This window comes from Oreochromis niloticus, linkage group LG20 (assembly GCF_001858045.2).
Source record: "Oreochromis niloticus isolate F11D_XX linkage group LG20, O_niloticus_UMD_NMBU, whole genome shotgun sequence".
Taxonomy (NCBI): Eukaryota; Metazoa; Chordata; class Actinopteri; order Cichliformes; family Cichlidae; genus Oreochromis; species Oreochromis niloticus.
The window spans coordinates 19,728,323-19,753,578 of NC_031984.2; the positions used below are offsets into that span (position 1 = coordinate 19,728,323).

At 39.8% G+C, this 25,256-nt stretch overlaps 3 protein-coding genes across 4 annotated transcripts in view; 1 reads left to right on the plus strand and 2 right to left on the minus strand.

Moving 5' to 3' along the window:
* Positions 1 to 279: 279 nt before the first annotated feature.
* acvrl1 (activin A receptor like type 1) lies at positions 280 to 10,343 on the minus strand. Of its 2 annotated transcripts, none has more exons than XM_005478080.4 (10): positions 9,877 to 10,343; positions 5,107 to 5,178; positions 4,058 to 4,296; positions 3,513 to 3,716; positions 3,309 to 3,408; positions 2,916 to 3,062; positions 2,542 to 2,817; positions 2,204 to 2,401; positions 1,322 to 1,452; positions 280 to 1,212 (listed from the first exon to the last, which is right to left on the minus strand). In XM_005478080.4, exons 2-10 carry the CDS (start codon positions 5,174 to 5,176, stop codon positions 1,069 to 1,071), a joined length of 1,509 nt encoding a protein of 502 aa, XP_005478137.1. In that variant the 5' UTR covers positions 5,177 to 5,178; positions 9,877 to 10,343; the 3' UTR covers positions 280 to 1,068. The 2 variants fall into 2 exon arrangements, with proteins under 2 accessions (XP_005478137.1, XP_019205493.1); XM_019349948.2 differs by having other exon boundaries at positions 9,864 to 10,343.
* Positions 10,331 to 25,256, plus strand: part of arhgef25a (Rho guanine nucleotide exchange factor (GEF) 25a) — a 60,087-nt gene continuing 45,161 nt past the window's right edge. The window contains exons 1-2 of the mRNA XM_005478075.4: positions 10,331 to 10,429; positions 11,536 to 11,636. Coding sequence (XP_005478132.1) covers positions 11,580 to 11,636 — 57 coding nt within the window. The 5' untranslated portion in view covers positions 10,331 to 10,429; positions 11,536 to 11,579. The remainder of the gene's footprint in view (positions 10,430 to 11,535; positions 11,637 to 25,256) is intronic.
* Positions 14,000 to 20,895, minus strand: ankrd33aa (ankyrin repeat domain 33Aa). The gene is made up of 5 exons (XM_005478079.4): positions 20,106 to 20,895; positions 18,290 to 18,607; positions 18,021 to 18,150; positions 17,796 to 17,936; positions 14,000 to 16,728 (listed from the first exon to the last, which is right to left on the minus strand). The coding sequence occupies exons 2-5, from the start codon at positions 18,545 to 18,547 to the stop codon at positions 15,923 to 15,925; spliced, it is 1,335 nt and encodes a 444-aa protein (XP_005478136.1). The 5' UTR covers positions 18,548 to 18,607; positions 20,106 to 20,895; the 3' UTR covers positions 14,000 to 15,922.

Genomic DNA, 25,256 nt, shown 5'->3' on the forward strand with positions numbered 1-25,256 from the left:
TATTCAAACAATACAATGAAGGTCACATGAGGGCCTTTTAAATGATTAAATGTAGCTCCTACAAATTGTAGAGAGGCTCTCTACTTATCTGATGAAGCATTTTTTTCATCTTAATTTTAAGATAGTACACTGCAGATAAAATAAAACAATCAAACAAACCACTACACAAATCTCCCATGTAAGGAATATGGATTCTTGTTTGTCTGTTATCTGATGACCTCTTCTGGTCAATGTGAGAATTGCAGTAAAAGGTGCTTAAAAACACGTAAAGGAGAAATATTTCCAAAATATAATTCTTTATTTAGGATATCCATTATTACATGTATGTGAATTCTTTTACTGATCATAGTGGTTGTGATGGTACATTTTAGGCTTACAAAAATGTATGGAAAAAGGTTTTTCTTGTTTTTTTAAAAGCAACATTAACGTAGTCTCATTGCTGAATAGTAGAAAACAATATCTCTCCTGAAACATATTTACAATATGGTTGCAAAAGAAGACATCAAATTCAATTCTGTTACATAAAAATGTATTTACAACTAAATATCTCACTGCTTTTATGTGCAGATAATAAATGCTTAGTTTAGTTAAGTTAAACATACTTACAGGACAGGTAATGTACTTACATATTTCCTGTCTTTTATCTGTGGTTTTAAGGCGCATTGGTCATTTTTGGGAAAATCCACATTACACCTAAGAGGATGATTTTCCATTCTGTCACAACAATGAGAGAGTTAGACAATGAGTACAAAACTATGTTAACTGTTTTGTGATAATTAAAAATACCTGGCCTAAACCTTAGCTAACTGAAGGAAATAAATATAAATGTAGCCCCCTCATTTATAGAGGTATTAAGAATCATGGTGGATGAATGTTTGCATATGCAAAAAATATAACATTCTGTACAAGAGGCTCTAGATGCTTCTACACAAGGTCATATGGTTTTAATATGATACAGATACCGAGTGAGTGATTAGATCAAAAATATGGTAATGATATGCACTTCATTTGTTGGAATGTGGTGCAAAATCCCTTCTGGCGTTTTCAATCCGGTTTCCTCGTTTCAGTCTAGAAATCCTGCTTCAGTTTTTCAATGCTGAAGTCGTCGTGATCCAGTTTGGAGAGAGTCTTCCTTATTCGCAAGGCTGTGAGGCGGGCTGTTGGGTTCTGGTACCAGCACTCCTTCATGATCTTCACGATGGCTGACAATATCTTAAAAAGACAGAAAAAATATAAAACACCACATTTCCAAAATGTAATTGTACTTTTGCGTTCATTTTTATGTCTACTTGTGTGTGTCTGTTTATGCCACATAGCCTACTGGGTGAGAATGGAGCCTGTTGTGCAGACTGGGCCTCTGCTGGTCCACACACACCACCTTTTTCATCTCCTCAAAGCTGGGATCCGAGGGCACCAGGTCAAAGAAGGGTGGACGGTAATCTTCCACAATGCCTAAAAAAACCCAGAGTTAAACAGTGGATCACTTGTTCCTCTCTAGACATTTAGTGGGGTGGTCAAGCAAAATAAGATGTCAGAATTATCAAATTAAAAGCCCAGTGAGTGAAACCACTTGTTGTGAGGGTTATCTCTTCATACATCTGTGGAACACAAATGTCTTTTCATATAAAGCCTGAAAGAGCACACTCGGAGACTCAGATAGGCTGCGGTGGGAGTTTTGTAAAGCATGTCTCGCTAAACAAGAGAACGGGGAGAGATATGAACTCCCTGGTGACTACATTGGGATGGAAATCTGGAAGTCATGCACACACACACACACACACACACACACACACACACACACACACACACACACAGTCATTGGTGCATGGCTGTGTGCTTGCATATAAAAATTGCATGCACGGGCATCTGGACTATGTACAAGTGAGTGCTGACACCAGATAAGACTGTTTATAATTACTGTAGTGCTAATCATGAGAGAGGATAGCAGAGGCAGACACAGACTAGAAAAACACTGGCCTGCTGAGAGACATGGGACTGGCTGCTGGTTCTATATACTCTACAAAAGCAGACAGACGTGTGACAAAGAACTTGTTTTTAACATGCTCGGTTGTGTGATGGATTAGCTTCATAACAAATTTGTGGATATATACCGACATTTGCTTCCTGTTGTTTAATCTAAGACCAGATTTTCTGCTAATGGATGGAAAGGCTTAACATTAAAAGTAGATCACTGTTAACCTACCATTGACAACAGTCCTGCGGGAAATTTCCCAGAAGACCAGCCCGAGAGCCCAGATGTCAGTTTGCTTATAGGACTCAAAAACATCCACACGGATAGTTTCATCCAGCACCTCAGGGGCCATGTAGCGCTTGGTCCCCACGCGAGGGTTGTTGCCCACATCGAGGTAGTCATGGGACTGAGAGTGTATCACTGCTAAACCTGAGGAACGAACAAACACAGCAAAAGCTTTTAATTTTTAGTACAATACACACTACCAAATTAATCTTTAAAGAGCTCTTTCTCTAACCACATTGCTTTAAACTGTTAGCAGATGTTGGGAATATCCTTGCAAACCTTACCGAGATCAGCGATGCAGCACTGTCCGTTGCGCTTTACCAGAATATTTCGGCTTTTCAGGTCTCGGTGGGCAATAGCTGGTTTTTCCTGGGAGCTAACAATCTCAGTGTGCAGGTGGACCAGGCCACAAGCCACAGACAGACACATCCTCAAGCAGCTCTCTGGGTCCAAGCTGCTGTACTGCAAGAAATCGTAGAGAGACCCGAGCTCATGATAGTGGGTGATGAGCCACAGCTGGGTACTGGAATTCTTGGATGTCATGTCGGAGGCTATGAAACCTAAAAAGCAAAAGCAAACAGAGAAAATGTTGCTGTTTGAATGTTTTTTCTTTAAGGTGCAATTTCTTTTCTTTGGAAGTGAAGGACTGGTGTCATACCGAGTATGTTGTCGTGTCGCAGCTGTACAGTATTGTAGATTTCTGTCTCTCTAAACCAGGAGTGCTCATCTCTAGAGGAGAAAATCTTGACGGCGACACTTTCCCCCATCCACGTTCCCCTCCAAACCTCTCCGTACCTGCCTTTGCCTACGAACACAGTGACATAATTCATTGCAAATAAATAGAATAGAATAAAATAGAACAAAGTTTATTTTGAATGTGCAAATATAAAGAAAATTAAAAGAAAGAAAAACTTCTCAACACACACTCAAACGTAAAGACATCAAGCTGTCATGAATATCTCTATATCCCATACAATTTTCATGCCCGACCACATTTCCAGAATATAATTTTACTTGTGTGTTCAAAAAAAGGAAGAGAAATGAGACTGACCGACACACTCAACAAGTGAGATTTGCCTGGCCATAGTTCTCTGGACAAGATACGGAAGCCCTGTCCCACTCCCTGATGTACAAAACTCATCATAGATATTCTGGTGAGAGAAAAGAAGATAGTCAAGCATTTAAAATCCACATGTAACAACTAAAAGATAGGAAAGTTTTTCCTGTATTCTGTCAGCCGTCAGCCGTCTCTTACGCCATATGTGGGGTCATCTCCCCTGGGGACTTTGAGTATTTTGACATCATGGCCTTCAACATCTTGTAGTCTGCGGGCTGCACGTCGGAAGCGCAGGAGTAGTATCAGGCCAAAGACACAGGCAGTAACAAATAAGAACAGCAGGAACAGGGGGATCCACAGCTCTAGGCGACCAGGTTCTGGGGGTGTTGGTGTCGACTCCTCGACACCACCTTCTGTGGAAACACAGAAGAAGTCAGGAACATACACACATATAGATACAAAGAAACTGAAAAGATTTCTTAATACTCATGAGATAAAATTCAAGTGGCATGACATTGATATCGCTATGCTCTTACTGACCACAAGGGGGAACTAGCTGCTATCTAAAGGGAAGCTAAAGTAATATATAGTACAAAACAGTGCTAGATGTTAACTGAACTGTGGAGATGAGCCAGAGGCCCAACTGAAATAAGACAAAAGCATGGTTTACAGGGGCACACTAGCTCTTGCTTTCTTGGATGATGTGATGTTCCAGTATTGAAAAGGAAGGGCTTTAGGTACTGACTTATGCTTGGAGGCACTGTAATGACGGCGTTGCACTTGTCCTTTCTGCAGCACTGCGTAAAGTAGCCAGGGAAGGAGGAGTAGCACTGCACTTTGGTGTTCTCACTGAAACAGCCCAACTCCTCATATCCGTCTTCCATCCAGGTATAAAAACAATAATCTCCCATGCACGTTTCATTTTTACATGTGCCTTTGTCATTTTTGCAAGAACACAGCAGATTCCCATCATCTGTGGTGTCTGGAAAATACATGAAATCAGCACTGAAACAAGTTGGAAGACAGGGGTCATGTAATAACACAAATTACGTCCAGTAAAACAAAGCCAAAAACACACGAAATTCAAGTATTCCATCTTTGTTTTGAAAGAAAATGTAAAAATTCTAAACTCTACTTCCTCAAATATAATTAAGTATATTAAATAAATAAACAGATACTTTTTATATTTTAAATCATCATATTTTTGAACTATGATACTAAAAAGAACTCAGTGGATGGATACTGTAACATATAACTTTAAATGTTAAAGTATAGCGTGTGTGCACGAAAAGCCACAAAACCTGCAACACCGTTTGCTATAATTGTGTTATAAAAAACCCAAAAGAAGCAGAACTCTGCAGAAACCATAAATAGTTTACGGTGCTGTAAACATTTTTGGAAGCTAAGAGGAATACAGACTGTGATATAGCTCCGCCAGCCCTGCAGTTTGCATTTGACTATCTTCACCAGGCACTCGTTTATTCTGCCATTTCACGTCTGACAGGTATTACACAGCCTTCTTGTCTCGACTTGCTTTCTGGAAACAACTACTTATGTTTATGACAACCAGCAGACTGAACCATCCAGTCTATGTGCAGGCTGCAGAAGCAAAACAATACCTATGAGGCGCATTCTCAGTGGGTTCTGCAGTGCAATCAGACCCTTCACATTAGTCTAATCTGATTTAGTGTCAGGACCAAAAATACTCTGTAATGCACCTTTAATTGAATGAAACAAAGGGAATATCCTTGCAGTAGTGAAAATTATTTTCTACATCCGACCGCCAACTCACCTCCATGGATGGCAGACGTCCACAAAATAACTCCAGCTATCAACCCTGTGAGCACAGCAGAGCTTCCCATCTCTGAAAAAGCAGGGAAACCAAAATATTACCAAAAATATTATCAGGTAATGTAATTACATAATGAAAAAAACAATTAGTGATGTTTAATTATTAGGAACTGTCTCAAAATCCAAAGGTTTAGGTAAAAAAAAAAAGTCAGTTGGGTAATTTATATTTTGAATTCCGCTTAAAATTTGCATACAGTTACTGAACAGCGGCTGAACAGGGGCTAAAGCTCAGACTCTGAGGAGGAAGCAATGAGGTAAAAAAAACAGTCAGAGGGCCCAGCCTGTCTGCCTGTGTTGTAATTGCATTGGGTGGGAAAAGGGGTCTTAGGGGAAGCAGGCTGTTCAGAGTGTTTGTGTATGTGTGCTCAGATTATGCGTTGCCCTGTGCTACCCAGGCTCCAAGCCCGCCGACTCCAAGACTACCCCTGTCGCAGAGTAAATGTTGATGGCTATGCTTCCTGCTATTGAGTGGCCCCACCCGGCTGGCCGGCGAGACTCGGGTCTGCTCATTGTTTAGAGCTGCACTGCTGAGAGTCACGCAATAAGAAGGCATCACATAAAAGTCAGCCTCTCTTGCTCCTCGGACCTCTAAAGTTGATAGCAAGGATGAACTTAAACCTGTTAGATTAAACTATTAAAAGTTGCAAAATATGTGAATTTTAATTTAGAACTCTAGAAACACATTGGGAAATGTTGGAGCAGTGGCATGTTTAGCTCTATGCCATATCACCTCCTCTTTTAACAACATGATGTAAGTGTTTTGTTACCGAGGAAACCGATGGCTATGTTTTCAGCAAATCAGCAGTTTGAGGTCTCCTTTCATAATGTGCTAAACATTTTCAGTGGGTGACAGAATCGAAGTGCAGTCAGGCCACTTCATTACCTGGACTCTTTTACTACAGTGCCATGCTTCAGTTTGTCATAGTATATATTTATCCAAAATTGGTATGTTGTATATTAAGGTTACAGATGTTCAGGTATGTATATTAATAGACAGCATACCATCATGGATGCTTAGGTTTGAACTTTCTAATTAGCCAGTCACATGGCAGCAACTCAGTGCACTGCTGAAGTTCTAGTCAAACATCAGAATGGATGGGGAAGAAAGGTGATTTAAGTGGTTCGAGCGTGACACAGTTGTTGGTGCCTGACTGGCTGATCTAAGCATTTCAGATGCATCTCTAGTGTTTACAGAGAGTGGTCCAAGAAAAGAGAAAATATGGACCCCGTATCTGGGCAAAAATGTCTTCTTGATGCCAGAGGTCAGACAAGAATAGACAGACTGTTTGAAGCCGACAAGACGCAACTGTAACTCAAATAACCACTCGCTACAATCAGTTATGCAAAAGAGCATCTCTGAATGGACAACACACTGGTTTGAAGCAGATGGGCAACAGCAGCAGAGGACCACACCAGGTAAAAATTGGACAACAGGATAGCGTGCCATGTCACAAAGCTCAGATCATCTCACAGTTACCAGATCTCAATGAAGGGGAGTACCTCTGGGATGTTGTGATTTCCATCTTGGACGTGCAACAAACAATTCCCCAGCAACTGAGTGATGCTATTATGTCAATATGGGCCAGAATCTGTGAGCAGTGCTTTCAGCACCTTGTTGAATCGTTGCTACACAAGGCTTAAAACAGTTCAGAATGCAAAAGGGAGTCCAATCCGATACTAACAATCAGTAACTTGTTAGTATGGCTGGTGAGTGTAATTTTTAAATAAACAGAAGATTTAAAAGGTTTCTAACCCAACTGAGATGCAGCAGATAACAGCAGTCACTCATTCACTATTGTTTGCACGAATAATTCTAATAATCAGGCTAAAAGCTGTTTCTATTTCCCTTCCTTTAATTAATTAGGGATTTACTACTGACTGCTTGCACGTGAGGTGTTTATGTAACATGATAAACTGTAGCTTTACCAGGAACCAGCAAAAATCAATTTTCAAACTGCGGCACACTCTGCTGTGACAACTATAAAAGAAAAGCTATCAGATTGAAGTCTCAATGACAAAGCAAGGGTGATTTTGCAGCAGCCACCTCACTCAGCATTAGTTCTGCTCCCTAGGCTCACTTCAAGTCTTTGGTGTTTAATAACAGGCACACAGCTCTCCTTTTTGCAACTTTAAGCTTTCACTGCATCTGCAAATTGTAGCTGCAGAAAAACCTGGGTTGCACACACTTGCAAATGCTGGCACACTGTGTAAATTACACAGAAGTTATACTTTAAAAAAAGGGGTTACAGAAAAGCCTTCTTCGTTTAATATTTAGTATCCTTGTAAAAATACCTATCCGACTGCACATGTCTCATAGCACTTAACCGTTGATCTTTGCACATGTGGCAGAAGAACTTTCACATGTCTGCTAAAAACCACGGATATCCCCTTTTACATTTGGCACATCAAGCCACATATTTCACAGGATGTAGTCACTTTGGTGATTTCATCAAATTGTGTCAAATGTCACTGATTAGAAACCAGATGGGTAAAAAATAAAGATGACTATTTGTATATGCTTGGCTCGCATTTAAGTGCATCTTTCCTTCAATTCTAGGGAAGATCTTCTTTAAAGTTTCCTATACTTATCAAAGTGTCAAATCAAACATGAAACTTATGCTAAGTTATGATATTTCTGTTTCCTATCGGTTAAAAATACCACACTAAAATGATCTTTATACATTCTTTGCATCTACGGTTCAAGCTCAGTGCACGTGAACCTGCTGCACACAGCTCTGGCGCACTAAAACCACAAGCTATATTCTACCAAACAGCAAAGCGCATTTCCTGAATCACTCAGACTGAATGTAAACTGTGTTAAATCTGTGGGTCCAGGAGAAGAATAGGATAAACACAACTACTCCTACACAATGTTCTTATTCTCAGTGGACAACTGTTTCTCATTTCTCTGGATATAATTTTACCATCCACTGGATCCTAATATGAGAGTGCAGTAATCATGACCTCAATCGTAGGCAGCCTAACTTTATGCTCCAGCAAACTTCCTCTCTAAGCTCTCTCCTGTTTGTCTCCATTCTGTCCTAAAACTACACAGGGGAAAAGATCCACTGACATCTCTTCCTGTCATCTACAGAGAGGCAGATCTCTCATTCCATCTCGATGACTGTGTAGTTAAGAGCTGGACTGGGAGGAACAGCAAAGGAGTCTCAAACTTCCTTTCTGCGGGGCCTCGTTTCACCGAAAAAACAAAACAAAACACCAACAAAACCCCCCAAAACATTTAACTATGACTCAGGAAAGTAACTTTAAGCAGAGTTACTGTAAAAGCTTTTATTCTCAGCTTAAACATCACATTCAGTCATTTTAACGTTTAACCTTTGCGTGTAATCCAGTGATTGTCATCAACTGCCAGTAACCGTGACAGCACTGTGCCTTCTTTTCAAGACAAGCTTGGAAGGATTTATAGCTTACTCAATGCTCCTATAATATGTATACCTACAATAAAAGTTGGTCCGTGAATGGAAAAGACAAATAAAATACTATAGTACCTCACACATACGGTGCACAGAGAGTGGCCTTTGCTTCTCAAGAAGAAGAAGAAGAAAAAAAAAAATGCATGAAGATCTTGGTATGAGTGATGCATCCTGAAGAGATCAGCAACAGCACCCACTTGGAAAGAACCAATGTCTCTTTTACGATGAGCTGCAGCCAAAAGACACTTCCTGTGTGTAAATCTTTGTAAGCAAATGTCACATTCTGCACACCTCAAAATGAATGAACTTTTCACCTTAAAAGATTTGTTAGAAAAAAAGGTCACAAGGCATATGCCAGCGGTTCAGGAAGTACCCACATCCTTATTTGGGTAAAAATAGCCATGCGTAAACGAATAAACCCTGTTTATCCCTTTGACTGCCTCACCAAGAAAAATACAATGAAAAATATTTGTTCCTTTCGGTCAATAATGATATAATTATATATAGTCTCTCAAAGTATGCTCAACCAAATGGTTGAGCAGGCAGTCAAAGGGTTATGAAAGAAAATCTGTATTTTCTAAGTGTGCAAAGATACTATTAGTAAAGCACTCTTTCTTTTTAAGTTTAGGAAGTGGACCAATGTTTTCTATCAATGTTACATTAAAATAAAATTGCAATACTGTGATACAATTCAATGACATAGGTGGTCAGTGAATGCTGTTTTTAACTACTTCAAATGGGCCTACGAATGAGATGGATGTCTCTCTATACATATTCATATTTATAAGGTGATGATATAAAACATAGGATATGTTAAATCCTTATGTTTAAGGTATGAAACAACTAGTGACCACTACCGGAGTTTTAGGACTGACACAGATAATAAAATACCACAACAAGCCACATTTGACACGTAACACACGCAGGGCAGGAAAAATAAGCCAACCTCTAAAATCAAGTGTACTAGACCACAATTTTTGCTGTGGGCTATTTAAATTGGGCGTAGTAGTTCACTGTGGCTGTCCTGTGCCACTATTAAACAGATTAACTATGATAACAAAAACACGGAGAGTAATAAGAAACAAATAGCACAGTTAAAATCTGCAAAAGCTGTTAATTTTGGCTTATAGGTCAGGGCATTTGACACCTGTTCACATCTGGAAACACGTGGAGTGATGTAAGCCGCTGTCAAAAGGTAACTTTTGTTACAGTGCTACAAGCTTCATAATAACAAATCAGTGAACAGAATAAAAACACAACATACCCACAACCATTACCTGTTTTCTGCTCGTGTTGTTTTTGTGTTTTTTAACTTGACAGATGTAAACGCCTCACGTCTCCCATATCAAAGACGGCTCCAAGCGCTTCTCATTGGTCCAAGTTTTGTCAACGATAGGTAGAAGAAAGCTTTAAAACGCCAACAGCTTCATTTCCCCTCCGTTTTCTTGTCGTCTACACGGCCCTAATGCAGATGTTTCCCCTCCGGCTCACAACTCTCATCCTTCGCCGCTTCGATGACGACTAAACGACGTTTCTGAGAAAAGTACGTCCTTTTTTCCCTTCACCCCTTCACGGCCCCCTCGAATTAAAGTTGAAAACCGTGAATACACACACTTCTTAAAAGAAAAAAAGGAAAAGGGGTGGCAGCGTGGCAGAAGTGAAAATGAAAAGGCAGCTGGTTGAGTCCTGACAGGGGGACAAGCTGTAACTATCTCATCTCGGCCACATCTGCGCTGATAAACCGAGGGCACAAACCACCGCCGTCTTTTTGGAACCACACTCCTTCCGCTTTCTGACTGCTCCCCACCGAGTCCTCTACTTACTCACTAAGTAAGAACACTTTGGTTCTTGTCTGCGTTCCTGATTTGAAGCCAAGATTGCAGATTTTTAAATAGTATACAGTTCTGTCCCACCCCTTATTGTCCCACCGCACAGGGTCTGCTCGGCCTGGAATGTGTTCTCATAGCGGTTTTCCTGTTGCTTGCTAAACCTCTCATTTTCCTTTTCCCCTGTGTCTGCGCCGCACCGAAAGGAATGCGCTTCAAAGACCCCTCTATGATACAATAATATTATTGCAAGTGAAGCCAAGAAGAAGCTAGCACTTATTTATCTATTTTATCAGCTGTTAAAAATCACAATTCTGCTTTTGTATGAGTTCAGAAGCCACTGCAGGGTTTATCCTAAACTTGAGATCCCGTTTAAACTGTTCTCAATACATTTCATGGAATAGATTTGGGTCTGGTATGTCTGTTTTCTTGCAACAACCAAGTCAAAAAACCTTGTCAAAAATGCAAATATCAGGTCAGGCACTTCTGCTGAACAGTCTGTGAATACTCAATATTTAATGTATGATTTCTTGTCCACCTGGTGGCAGCACAAACAGGCTGTCACTACAGACATAGAAAGTTTTCAAGTTATGCTACTGTCCTTTACTGCAACCAGCGTATACATCTATTTTTGAAATATGTAATTTTAATTACATTTCAGGTTCATTTATATAGCATCAAAGCTACTGTCACCCTAAGCTTTATATTGTAAGGTAAAGGCCATACAACAGTTAGCAACAGCGCCCTATGAGCGAGCACTTGGCGAAAGTGAGAAGGAAAAACTGCTTTTTAACAGGATCGAGAAGGGGCGGCCATCTGCCATGACTGGTTGTGGGTGTGGGAATAGAGAAGAAAGCAGAGGGAGGATTCAGGGTCATGGCGATCCAGCCTTGTTAAAAATTAACGTTTTAAGCCTAATCTTAAAAGTAGAAATGGTGTCTGTCTCCTGAATCGGTAACTAGGACTGAAAACGAAAGAGCTCTATTGGGACAATATGATACTATGATATGATAAAATGCATTACTCTGTTTTGGTCTCTGCTAATTTCTGATAGAATTATGTGCTCTTTAGCTACTAAAACATGGTTTGTAATGTACTGTCACCTCACAGCATGAATCCATCAACTGGCTGAGGCCTCTCTGTGTGACCTTTGCATGTTCTCCTTGTGCCTGCATGGATTACCCTTGATTCCTACTACAGTCCAAAGACAGGTTAGTTTCACTGAGGAGTTTAAACTCCTCAGTGATGAGTAAATGTTTTCTTGCATGGTTTCTCTGTGTTAGCTCTGTGTTACACTGTTGGCTTGTCCAGGGTGAATCGCCAACGCTTGTATTTGTGATAGGCCCTGACCCCAACATGGATAAACAGTTTAAAAAAGCAAGACTTTATGAAACTGGCCCATTGTTTTGGCAAGAAAAGAATGCAAAGTGAAAATATGAACATGCTTGATTTTATTATCATTTTCACTTCTAATTACCACATTACAATGTTTTCAGAGAACAATGGCTAGCAAACCTAGCTCGAGATTGAGAGATATGGTGAAAAACACGATTTGACAATGAACAACTAGAGCAGACTGGCAGACTGTGGACAAACTCATTGCTTTCGGGGTTGTTTGGACAATGTTTGGACAATGGGGCACCTTGTTCGCGTGAGGGTTGAGGGTTAACAGACATGTTGAACTCTGCATATGCATCTTTCTGCGTCATGCAAGGCAAACTTTAAGTAGCAATGAGCAAAACAAATTGTTAATGGAAGGTGACCTTATGACATATGTTTCCTTTAAGAAATATATCCTGCTTCTCTGGATGTCTAATGGATGAGGTGGGAATTACTGTGTGGGTTACATGTCCACTCAACCTGGGTATAGCATATTTGTGGTCAGCAGTGTCTTAAGTGGCAAATACATGGCTGCCAGAGAGGCTGCGCTGTGTGACATTACTTCATTCAACAGCGCCTGAGAGAGATGTCTTCATGTCTGTAATATGAATTCCCCTCCTGGTTCTCAGGCCTCGTAATCTCTCCTTTTTGGCTTACGGCAGCAGACACAGCTGGAAGCTCTCACATCAGCTGTCATGTAGAAGAGAGCAAATTGTTCTTTTTGAATTCAGCAGTTATATTTTCTTTCCCACTAATCTCTGAGATTTGAAGAGCTTGTTTCCTCTGGGATTTTCTTAAAGAGTCTCTGTTTTTGGAATAATCTAGAGTACAGGAAGTGTGAGTTGATTTAAAAAAACAAACAAATTGTTGATAAAGGAATGACCTTTTTGACTTGCTCATTTATATCTTTGAACAGCCAATAACTTAGCCGCAGACAGCATGGTGCACACAACATGTAAGCTAAAATGTTGCGTTAACTTTGGTCATAGTTGCCTTCACAGTGTGGTACTGCATTCTGAGAGTTTTACTGCTGAACAATCCAAACACCCTGATCCAGTTTATGTGTATAAAGATGTGTGTTTACTGCTTGAGTCTGCACAGACATGGCGAGAGTCTTGTTCTTTCAGTGAACTCTAGAGAGGTACTTATTTTAAGCCTGACCTCAAGTTCCCCTCTGAGGTGGGGAAGTTAGCCACAAACATGACAATGTTCTGCTCATGACCTCAAATACAAATTTTGTTTTTCTGTTTAGCTGTTAGTTCATTGCTGGCTCATTAATCTTCAAAATTAGTCATATAAAACACAATCAGTTTGTTAGGCATAAGATAAGATTGATTTTATGTTATCACCCATGAAAGCTAATTGTCGTGTAACGATATTGCACAGCGGATTAAAAGATTACAGGTCAGAGTTCAAAAGTCATGCAGTGCCACTGCAGCGAGTGCATCATGGGCTTGCTTAAGAAGATCTAGTTAACTTCATTGTGAAAGAGTGATCATGTTACGTGCCAGACACGGGCTCGTCAGTCACATGCAGATCAGGCAGGGAAATGTTACCCTGCCAGTGAGTCGCTTCTATATTTTTCATGAAACAAAACTGCAAGAAGGTGAACGTATAAAAGAATTGTTACGAAGGTAACCTTGGGTTCTTTTCCTGTTCAGGTACTATGCATCACCAAATCACCATTATTCCCAGAATTAAATCCCAGTTTGCTTATGGTTCTGGTTGGGAACAAGCTGGCTGCTGACCTGAGGTCAGTTCTAACTCTGTCTACAGTCAAAAACAAACTTAAAACCTTTTTATTCTCACAGGATTATATTTAATTCCTATTTTATTAAGGCATAGTAGATCAGGTTAATTTAAAAATATTTTACGTTAAACATATTGAGTCTCTATGTTTTTAATAATCAACATTACTACAGCAAGTGTGATATGATTTTAACACAGACCCTTTTCACAGTTTTTTGAAAGCAAATTGATGATAAACAGAGGACATTTTTGACTTGCTCATTAATACCGTTGAATAGTAGGCACAATAGGCTTACATATGTGTTTATCTTTTACGTAAAACACATATAGTTAAAGTGTAATCAAATCACTGTATAAATTAAATTGCCATTGCCAAATGGTCACTATGTGACGACACCAAACACTAATATTTTGTCAGTAATAAAGACCAACACACAAACCTTTGCAAAGGTCAGTCAGTTTATTCCAAACTTACACATACACACAAGCACACACACACAGACATGCAGACACAGTTTCAGTTTTACAGACTTTATAAAGATGTTGAAGACCTGAGCTTTTTGCATCTCTTGTTTTGACTTTAAATGACCCCAGAAATGATTGCCTAAATTTTCACCACAATGTATCTAATTATATATAGTTTGTAGAGAACACGATTAAACATATTTAGCTGTATTTGGGATATTTATTGCAGTTAAATGCGAGATTTATTATTTATTATTGTAGTTAGTTTATCTATAAAGAGAATAATTTAAAAAATCCCAAAATTAAGCTATAGTCCACAAGAGGTTTCTGTTCCTGAATATGCAGTTTGTTATCCTGATAATAATATGGAATATATTTCCCTGAATAGCAACAGTACTCGTTTTCAAATAATAATCCATGAAACAAACAATATGAAGCAGCAGGCTGAAGATTTCTATTTGCATGCCACTGAGCATTTTTTTTCCAGTATGAAAGAAGATGCTTCAGAGATGGCTCTGTTCCTTTTATAGTATCACACACACATCATTTGCATGACACAGCAAAACAGTTTGGAGATTTCTGATGAAGTTTAAAATACAAAGGCATCTGGTAGATGCTACATGATTCATAGATGGCGCTCAGCAAACACAAAAAAGAGCAAAAGAATCACGGAAAAGATGACAAATTAAAGGAAAAACCTGAACCCTTAGTCCTTGCAGTTACATTTTGCTGGCATGGCTTGGGGTTACTTGGCTCTGTACGCATTTGATACTTTTGGAATCTGCAAGGTTGCAATGACTGCTTTGATTTATTATCAGGGAGAGTCCTTGCAGATGTTCACATATGCCTCCAGTATACCCTTTTCGGAGACATTAATAGTGTATTAAACCTCCACTCAGGGGAGGTTGTGCTTTAGTACGTGCTGGGTCCTTGTCATGGCTCACTGAGACGCTTAATGGAACTGAACCATGGATATCACACTTGTGCTTTCCATACTGCATAAACTAAAAAAAATGTCTGTAGTCAGTTTGTTGTTATATAGCTACTGCACAAGCTGTGCATTCTTCCTCCAAGCAGAATAGGAGATAAAATATTAAGAGCAGTTACTTGTTCATGGTTTCTGCAGCTGCCATGCACAAGTCTGTAAGGGAGTATATTTCAGGTCTAAGAGGCAAGGTGGGATAGAAATCAATACAAAGTGTTCCGAGTCATCATAATTATTCCATGATGGAGCATTTCTCTCCTTGTCCAGGATGACAGTCCTTTAAACTATAGAGGACAAGGGGTCAGTAAATATGCCATGACCTTAGCAGGGATTAGAACTCACTCAAGTTGAACAGCTTTCTGAAAGTGTTGAACATTCACCATCAAGCAGGACACCTTTTCTGATTTTTTCCTTTAATTTGTAGCCTAAGTACTTTTTATGCCCATTTGTTTTTTTGCCTTTCACGGTCTTTGATTAAATGTGACTTTAATACATTTCCTGAAGGCATCTGATCACATACAGTTTATGTACACTGTTGGCTATGGGCTATTTGGTTATATTGCAGTTAAATACCACAATGGCACGCTACTGAGAAGTTGCTCATGAGATGAAGATGGGTAAAATCCTTTTATAGAGAAAAATAACATGACTGCAGGTGTGTGGAGTCAGTGTACTCGCATCCTCAAAAAAACAATCCACCCTTTCAGACAGGAAACCAGTAAACCACAGTCTCTGGAAAACCAATTTCTGTTTGGTTAGCATAATTTTTCAGCTTGTACAAAGATGCTGAAAAATACATCACAAGTAAAAAATGCCCAGCCAGTGCAGTTTCCAGATCAAGGTTCACCCATGTGTTTCACTTGTCAGCTGCTCACTTCAGAATTGTTTTGCTAAAAACAAAAAACGGGCGTTTTCACTTCATGAACGTTTGGACCCCTTCGATTTTTTCTGTTCCTCTTTTTCCTTTTCTTGCTGTTTCTTCTCTCTCTTTTTTTCCTCCTTGGCTTCCTTGTACTTCCAGACAGGAGGTTCCAGGTAACCCTTTTGCCTTTTCTTCTTTTTCTCCTTCTTTGGAGTGCGCTCCCCAGATTTTGTAACTTCAATTTTGGGAATGCAGCCTGAGGGGAAGATGCTGTTTCTGTGTGCCATGCTGCGGGGCATGAAGCTTTTCATGCCACCTGTTGGTGAGCTTTGCCTGCGCTCTGAGTCTTGGCAGCAAGAGGTCAGTGATACAGAGGCTGCTGACACAGGTGAAGCTGAGGTGATGGAGCCATTACTGTGAGACACTGTGCTTTCCTCCAATTCCTTGCTGCTGTGCTTGTTAAGCAGTTCCGGTACAGCGAATCGTCGCTTGCCAATCTCTGGGGGACTGGTGGGACAGAGTGGACGGCAACCAGTAGCTATCAAGGGGCTGTGGATGCCTGTAGTCATCCGCACCATGTGGTCCATGACCCCATTGTCTTGGGGGTCATGTGGGAAGCTGAAACTAAGGCTGTCTTTTAAGCGCTGCCTCAGCTTCTGACCTGCTGTTTTGGCTGCAGTGGCCTTTGCCACCAGTAGCTTTAGCTCAGGCCACTCAGGAATGTAGCTTTCACAGAACTGTTCTGCAATAGGACGAGTTTGCAGGCGACGCAGTCTATTCAGAGTCTCAAACCTTCCTGTCCTAAGGGCCCAGTCCTTTAGGCCTTTCCCATGGACGAGATCGACTGCATTGACATCTGCACCTGCACGCCGAGAAGGAGAGAAAACAATAGAAATGTTGAGTGGGAGGAAATCAGCTGCCGTCAACTCAGTGTAACAACACCACCATGTGGTGACTTTTGGAGCACAGGTTACTAGGTAGATGGCAAGCATCAGTATGGTGAGATGGGACAAAAACTGTTGGGAATACATTATTTTAACTGAATGATTATTATTTTTTTTAAGTTTTACACCTTTTCATATTATATTATAGTAATTAAGTAATAGAAAAACAATGAAATAACAAAAAACTCTGGTGTTTTTCTGCTATTTACACATTTATTTTTTACAATATAAACCCAAAGAGTCATGCTGAGAGATTTCTTTCTTTACTACAGCAGCATTTCTTCATCATGTAGAAAGACTGATATGTGCAGTTGAAATTGCACTTCCTTTTCCTATGTTAAGATATCTCATGGCTTAAGCGTATAGTTAAACTTCTTTACACTGACAGAGGGTATACTAGAAAAGTAAACTATAAATAAAACTGAATTAACTGACGTGATCCGGCCCACTTGAGATCAAACTGGCTGTATGTGGCCCACAGTGTACACAGTTTGACATCCCAGGTTTAACCTATTATTGGTAGAAGACGCTTAGTCATGTCTACTCAGGAGACTTTGGAAGTCTACTTGGCAAATAATCAAGGCTTTAACTGACCAAATATACACACAGATATTTTTGTTGCACACTATGAATACAGATGGATTATAGATTAATGTCTGACATCATTAAACTTTAAATAGAATGTGGACTGAATTATTACAGAGCTTTCTTAAATGTGTCCCTGCACAGTTTATACAGGACTAATCCCTGTAGTCCAGAAAAAAAACAGATTAGTTCACAGATCGGATGTCCTGCTTTGACCTTTATATTACATATATAGGACATTAATAGATTCGTTATGCCTATAAGAGTTTAACTGTAATCACACCAAACCAAATCCTATACATTTGAGGTGTACATCCCGACTCTCCGTGTGGGCTTGACATTCGGTCACAGGTGGGGGACATGATTAGAAAATTTGATGTAGAAAGACATCTAGACGTACCATGCATTAGCAATGCAGACACACACTCTTCTCTGCCTTGTAGGCCTGCCTTGATGAGAGCTGTGAACCCACGGGGGTCCCTGATCTCAGTGTCCACACAAGGGTAGTAGTTAAGGATATAGTTCAGGATGGTGATGAAGCCTGGATTGACAAGATTATGTTATGTTATTATTCTTTGATTAGCTTAGACTTGATGTTGAGGTCATCTGATGTCTTCAGATGTACCTGCTTGGGCGGCAATCATGACAGCAGTGTTGCCATCATTATCTTGGTGGTTGATGTCTATTAATGGGCATGTGTGAAGCAAGGCGACGATGTCCACAAAACCCTTGGACACAGCCAGCATCAGCCCATTCTGAGGGGAAGAAGATATAAATAAATAGGCCTATTATAGATGCTGAGGTTACCTTTATTGATTGATTGATTTTTTATTTTATTGTCACGGTACCTGTGTGGAAAAAAATGAGAAGTGAAATAAGTGAAATTTATCTCACCCTGCCATTGATGTCTAGCTCCATGGCCTCATCTTTTGTGACTCCTGTCTCCATGATGCTGCGCAGGGATGCAGCATCATTCTTGGCACAGGCCTCGTACAGTGTTTTAGCCGGCTCTGTTGATTTTCCGTCCCTTTCATAGATGGGAAGCACTGAGTCATCTGAGAGCACACTGCCCGAGTCAGAGTCATCCAGGAGGATCTCTGAGTCGTCAGATGGGCCACTGCCCAGGTGTGGGTCATCATTTGCAGTAGCCATTGGAACCCCCGCTGACTCTGGTCACACCTGGGTGTCAGGCCTGCAGCAGAGACCCCTTATCTTAAACAGAAGAATGTAAATGTTGTTATCACGGACATGAAATGAACACAGTTAACTATTTTCTGTAGCCACATATATAGGTTCAGATTGAGTAGACTGGTTGTTGTTGTAGTTAAAGGGGAATAACATTTTTTGAAAAAACAATACATACGAGCAGCTTACAGTTCATTTGCAGTAACGTTACCTGCTTTGCCATTGTCTGTCCGAAACCTTCGACAGATGTGCGAAGACACTGAAAGCGCTTTTCCGGGTGTACACACATTATGTATGCACACAAAACTGTGTGCACATAAATTGAAATGTACTGATGTCTATAATTCTTTTTTTCTTTGCAAAAGCCAAAGGACTAGTCTCGTTTTGGAAGGTGTCAGATCTCTTCCCCTCCTTAGACAAGTTCACGTGTGATTGTCAGACGAGCAACACAAACTGGCAGCTTTTAAAGTTAGCATTTTAAATAGATTCGGTGACCTGAAAAGGCCTTGTTTAAAAGGCATGAGGCCTAAAGAGGATGAAGAGCTTTACCTCAGCCCTCCTGTCAAAGTAAGTCTCTGATTTGCAACATAGGTAACCTCCCTGTGTAACATGCTTTGTTGCCAGTTGATTTTTCACTGGCACCACACAACAGAGAAAGACAGTAATTACTTATCACCCTGAAAGCAGTCTCATGTAAATGTTGTGAAGGTACAAATCTACACATAAATAACAGCAACTATAAAACAAGAAATACTGCATAGCAGAGGCAGCTCAGTCTGCACAGTAAAGTGAAAGAAGGCATAGGGACACTCAACTGGGATGAGAAAGGCCATATGGTACTGGAAGCAATGGGAGGCCAGTCTAGTGACAGCATCTGTCATGGTGTCTTAACACTGTTATACTGCTCTTCCATACGTCAGCACACTGGGATGTCCTGTAGTGTACAGTTTGTATCTAATGTGTAAGTATACTTTCAAGCCACTGAAGACACTATTTCTCAAGACTCAGAAATATGATAGTGTCAGCTAGTTCTAATTCTCTATATTCTAAAGAGTGGAAATGAAAGAAGAGCTCGCTGTGGTCCTGCATGCACCACAAAACTCACCCATTTTTTCAGCAAATTAGTTTTGCACCGACTGTCAGTCACAGTAATTAGAAGTTATTCAAATTAGTTATCTTTTTAATAAGCTCTTGTTAACGTCCATAAATCCCTTAATCCCACGAGCAAATGCTTGTATTTCAGCACTCTGTCATGCACAGCTCCCACACAAGTCTTTTCTCTCTCTTCCTCATTCTGCACAAACATAAAATGCCCTAACTTTAGTGTTGACGTGTGAGCCACTGTGGCTTCCACTTCCTGTTGAGCAACACCTTGCAATCTGGCCAGACATCTTCCTCTGAATTCGAAATGTTTGTCTTTTAACGGTGAATAAAGAAGAAAAAAAAGAAAATGTTCATACAAAACTAAAGCAAAAACAACAAATGTCAGAACAAATAATACTAAGAATAATAACACAGCTCTCACCTGAAAACAGTCCGGCCATGAGTTCGTCCTCTTCTTTTTCCTTTTTTTTTTCCTTTGGTTTCTTACTTCCTCTTGACAGTTAAACCATCCTGGATTTCCACTCTTCTCGCTGACGCTTAGCAGAACCTGGTTAAGGCTAAGTTTCCCAAAACTGACTGCAGCTCCAGCTTTTCCCCTCCCTCCATTTCTACTAGTGCCCAGTAAGGTTGCCTCATCAGCCAGGTCCCAACATAGACTCTGCTGTCCTAAGTCAGCCAACGTGCTCTCTTCCTCTCATCCTGATTACAGAAGATTTAAGGATTAAGAGAAGGAAACAGACAGCGGCCAACCTTGCTCCCCTTATAGTCTTTTGAGTTGGTCTGCTTTCTCTTTCTTCTCTCTTTTACTTCTCTCTGATCTCTCAGAATCTGCCCATCTGCAGCTTTCTGCTGCCCGTCTGTTGTGTCAGGGCAAACCCCTCTAACTGTCCAAAAAAAGTCTTGTGACTGAATCATAGAAGCTGTTGCTCCCAAATCTGCTATCTGCTGCTGAGGACCCCCTGCCTGAATAATTCCAGTGAGTCTGCCTAATGCAAGGCAGAGTCTTGGGTCTGTTTTGGAATGGAAATCCATCTGCTGGGACAACAAACTAACATTTATGGGGCACAAACAATGGCACACAAGATGAAGTTATTGTGCATTGGCGCAGATGCTGGTTAGTGTAAGCACCTGGTTTGAAAACGCTCAGTCCTTACGTTATGAAGCATGAACAGTTAATACACACTACATTTTGTTCAGGGGGAAGTGCTGCATAAGTTATATTTCATTACTCACAAACTTCATCTGTAGGTATTTAATTATCATATTAACATGATTATTTAAGCCTGATATTATAACAGAAATAAATTAGGTTAACTTTTTACCATTGTTGGTTTAGTAATGTCCCGTTTGAACTGTGACCACAGCCTTTCTGCTCAGAGTGTCGAATCTCATATGTGGACGGGAATATCCTGTTAACAGGTGTATTCACAGCATCAGTGTTACAGTCACGTGGGTCCAAATGTGCATGTAAACAGATTAACCCTTATATTGAATTAGAGTAGGGCCAAGCCTTCACTTCAAGCATATGATTGTTGGCCTGTGTTATGTAACAGCACCTCTTCTTTAGAGGGGTTGCTGACTGCCCTCTTCTGATGAAACTTGGAAATGGACAGCCTGGACATGGGTGCAGTTCTAACAAGGCATACAGACAATTTAGGCTTAGTTTAAACAAATTATAATCACTAAATGCTCCTGCATTATTAAAGATCAACATTATTTCAAGTAGCAGATATCTATCGTTGCAGAGCCCAGTCATAACTGAGTAAAGCTGTTATAATAAAGGTTCATTCAAAAGCTGCTTGATCCTGAGAATTATAGATGGTTATCTGCTCTCAAGAGTTAACAAACAGAGGCATGTTGATAACAGCCAGCTGAAGCCGACACACCTCCAACAACATAATCCCAAGAAATCCCATCAAATGTCCCACAAACATTTCCTTATCTGAAGACACCTCTTTGGCTTTAAAGCATCACATCGGACCTATAGTATCACAGTAACCTTAACCGTCACTGAAAAGGTTCTATGTTTAGACACAAGACCCTGAGGTAGGTCTCCTTTTCTCCCTACTGATATGAAACACAGGAAGAGTAGAAAAGGGCATGCCTGTGGGGGAAAGATTATAGCTTCTGGGAGCAAAACAGAAATAAAATTGACAGGAAATAATACAGAGGAAAAGGAAGTCTGTTTGGCATGACAGGGTGGGGTAGTGATTGAGTGTGTCCTTTGGATGTTTTCCTTTATCCTTTCAGATCTACAAAAAAAGGCAGTCTAGTTTACCAGATGAGGGCAGCATAGCACATTTAGCAACCTTTTCTAAGTCATTTTCTCAAAGAAAATCAGTTGTGAATGTGATTTATGAGTTGCCAATTGTGAATGAGATTTAGAAGTTTAAGTACATTTTGTTCTGATTCCCACCTCTTGATAGTACTCAGACTTTCCTTTTAGGGTCAGGGTTATTTTCTTTCTATTCTGCACATTCCTGACAGAGTCATTTACTCATCACTGTGAAAGGCAGCTCAATTCCTCCCCAGACACCACATTACCCAGCACAAATCAGCGGTGGAGCAAAAGAACTTGGAAAGAGGCTTGGGACGAAGTGGACTAAGTTTAGCCAGCTTAGTGACTGATTCTAACAACAGCAATGTGCTTAGCTAATATTAGACTGTTGGCAGTCTGTGGAGGACTGTGCATCTGCTATATTAATTCCATTTATGCGCTAAAGACAGAACCACCTCTAATGCTACTTGCCTTAAAGCACATAAAATCCTCCAGCATCCAGGAAAATAGTTAAACGTATTTTAAACATATATTTAGATCATGTTATTACAAATGGGAAGATGAAGTGTGGTGGAGTTGCTTTAATTTAAGAATAAGTAAATACATTGTGCATCAAAAGAGATGATTTGTTCAGGGAAGTGGATTCAGACAAGAAATGAAGCTTCATATGGACCGCGTCATGTTTGGGAAAAGTTACGGAAATAGAGAAAAATAAAAGTGTGAAAATATTATATATATCCCCTGTCTTTGGAATTATATAGATATTGAAAAAGATGTTTTAATGAAATCAAAAGAACAAATATATGTTTGATGGACACATCTGGGCGTGTAGTATAATATGCTTGGTATTTAGACTGCCTTTTTAATGTGATGGTGTAATTTCTTACTTACGTGATATAGAAAAGCATCCATGTGATGGGGCAATAGGTGGGGTACACCCTGGACAGTTGAGAAGTCAGTTGCGAGACTAACTCAGAGAGACAGACCACCATTTACACTCATATTCACTATAGAATACCAGTTTATGAAAATGCTAAAAAATGGTTATATGTATCAGTTTTCAATATTAGAGTCTGTTATTAAATAAAAAGTCATTGCCAGGCAACTGTGGCTTAGCCCTAAGCAGTTGCTGATGTGTTCATAGTCGGTGAGGGAAAGGAAAACTTTCAGAGATGTTTTTTTATGTGTTCTTTACACAGCCTGTTAGTTTCCTTGAGTTTCTCACACACATTCCTAAAATTTACTCAACTAAGCCCCAATGGTGATGATGTACTCGTGCAATAAAAAATACCAGCATGGCACATAAACCAAACCAGAATGTCAGTGACATAATAGCTCATCCGGCTCACGATCCATCACAGTTCGTGGCTAATTCCCGGTGAAACAACAAATATGACCATGACCTTGAGCACAGTTTGAGTGAACAGCCATTAGGTGATCATTGTGTGTTGTGTAAGTTTGAGAAGTACTTTAGGAGGAGGAGAGATTCTTGTGCATTATGGGCAAATGGGCAGATGAACAGATACTGGATGCCGGGCTATGGCCCAAGTTTTTCAGTTCAATGGCCAGATGAGCTAAAAATTAGGGGAAAAAATGCAAGCAGAATGTCATAAATGTAATAAAAATGAATAAAAGTTTGAAAAATCTCCAGTTTGAAAAATCCTTCTTCTGTAATTTTTCTGGATATGTGCCATTTTATATTTCACTGGGATTAATGCAACCATTCCTCTGTAAGTATATTATATATATAATCATCAAACTTCCTGTTTTCACACACACACACACACACACACACACACACACACACACACACACACACACACACACACACAAATACTAAATCCACTTATCAATGCTAAATATTTAGGTGCCAAATGCATCCTCGATGTCACAAATTTATGAAATAACAAATTAAGTAGACTTATGAGCCTTAAAAATAAATGAACATTAAAACAAAACCTAAAAATAATATTATGAAAACATTGCTGCCCAGGCACATTTTAACATCTCACAGCTGTCCACAAAAAACTTTAGACAGACGGTTTGTGTTTAGATGTTGTTCTATTATATTGTTTACATCTAAAAATATAATAGAAAAAACCTGTTCTGGTAACTTTCAGTGTGAGACAGACACAATGTTTTTAATATAGTTCACAACCAGGTTAGGTATGAGCCATGTTGGGCAATTTATAGCAAACAATTGTCCAACCTGTTGTTGGTGTAACATGTCAAGTCTAACCAAACAACAGGGTAAGTCATGGCTGTGAGAGTCAGCCAACATGTAATACACCAGCGATCTGAGACGATAGGAGGTAAACAAGGATCAGTGTTTGCTAGCTCATTCTACTGGAACACATTCTTAGTGTATTTGTATTGTGTAATTTTGTGTATTACAGAATGCAATAAGAACATGGATTAATGGGTTTCTCTAACTTTAATCTGAATTATGCATTCAAAATAGAGGAATTCATTAAACATTAAAAAATGTACACTAAAATGAGGGGAAGACATTAGAGATGTCTTCCCCTCATGCAACCTTTATGCTGGGAAAACCTTTAAACCTGTCTGTCATGGTTAAACCATGGTCACCTTTGGCCTTGACTATATATGACAAAAACAGGAACACAAGCAGCACTTTGGCTTAGGAAAGCTTAAAAACTCTGAGACATGGATGTTACCTGATATAAAATGGTACTGGCTGAGACAGGTGTACAATGGTTTATGGACATTAGCAATAAAAAAAGAGTCAGGGTCTAGGTAGATTTCCAGGTGATTAAAAGGTACCTATCTGTTTCATCAGACTAAACTGACACCTAAACCAAGAATTATTCTTTAAATGAGTAGCTGCTATTTTCAGGTTTGGTTATACAACTTTTGAGAATTTGTGCTTGAGCAGAAAAAAAGTGTAAAAAAGACAAGAACATTAAGAATATAATGATTTTTATCCAGGCAAGCAGTCTTTAGGACTTTTTACTTTTCAGATAACTTTCGGTCTGTCTGCATTTAGTAGCATAAAATCAAGATCCAGTTTCAAATAGTTGTTTCATTGACCAAGCTTTAAACAGAGGTGTACACGTCAGCATTACATTACTGTTTGGCTCCTGACCTGCTACATGAATCAATCAAACAATCCTAGCTGAAAAAGGCTGGTGTCGATGCCTCTGCACATAGCTGAACAGATACCTTTCTATGCTATCAGTGCTATCTTAGGGAGAATCCACACATACACATTAGGCATTGCTCTTAATGAGGTTACATCATCTGCTGATTAACTAAATTATGGATGCATTGCTT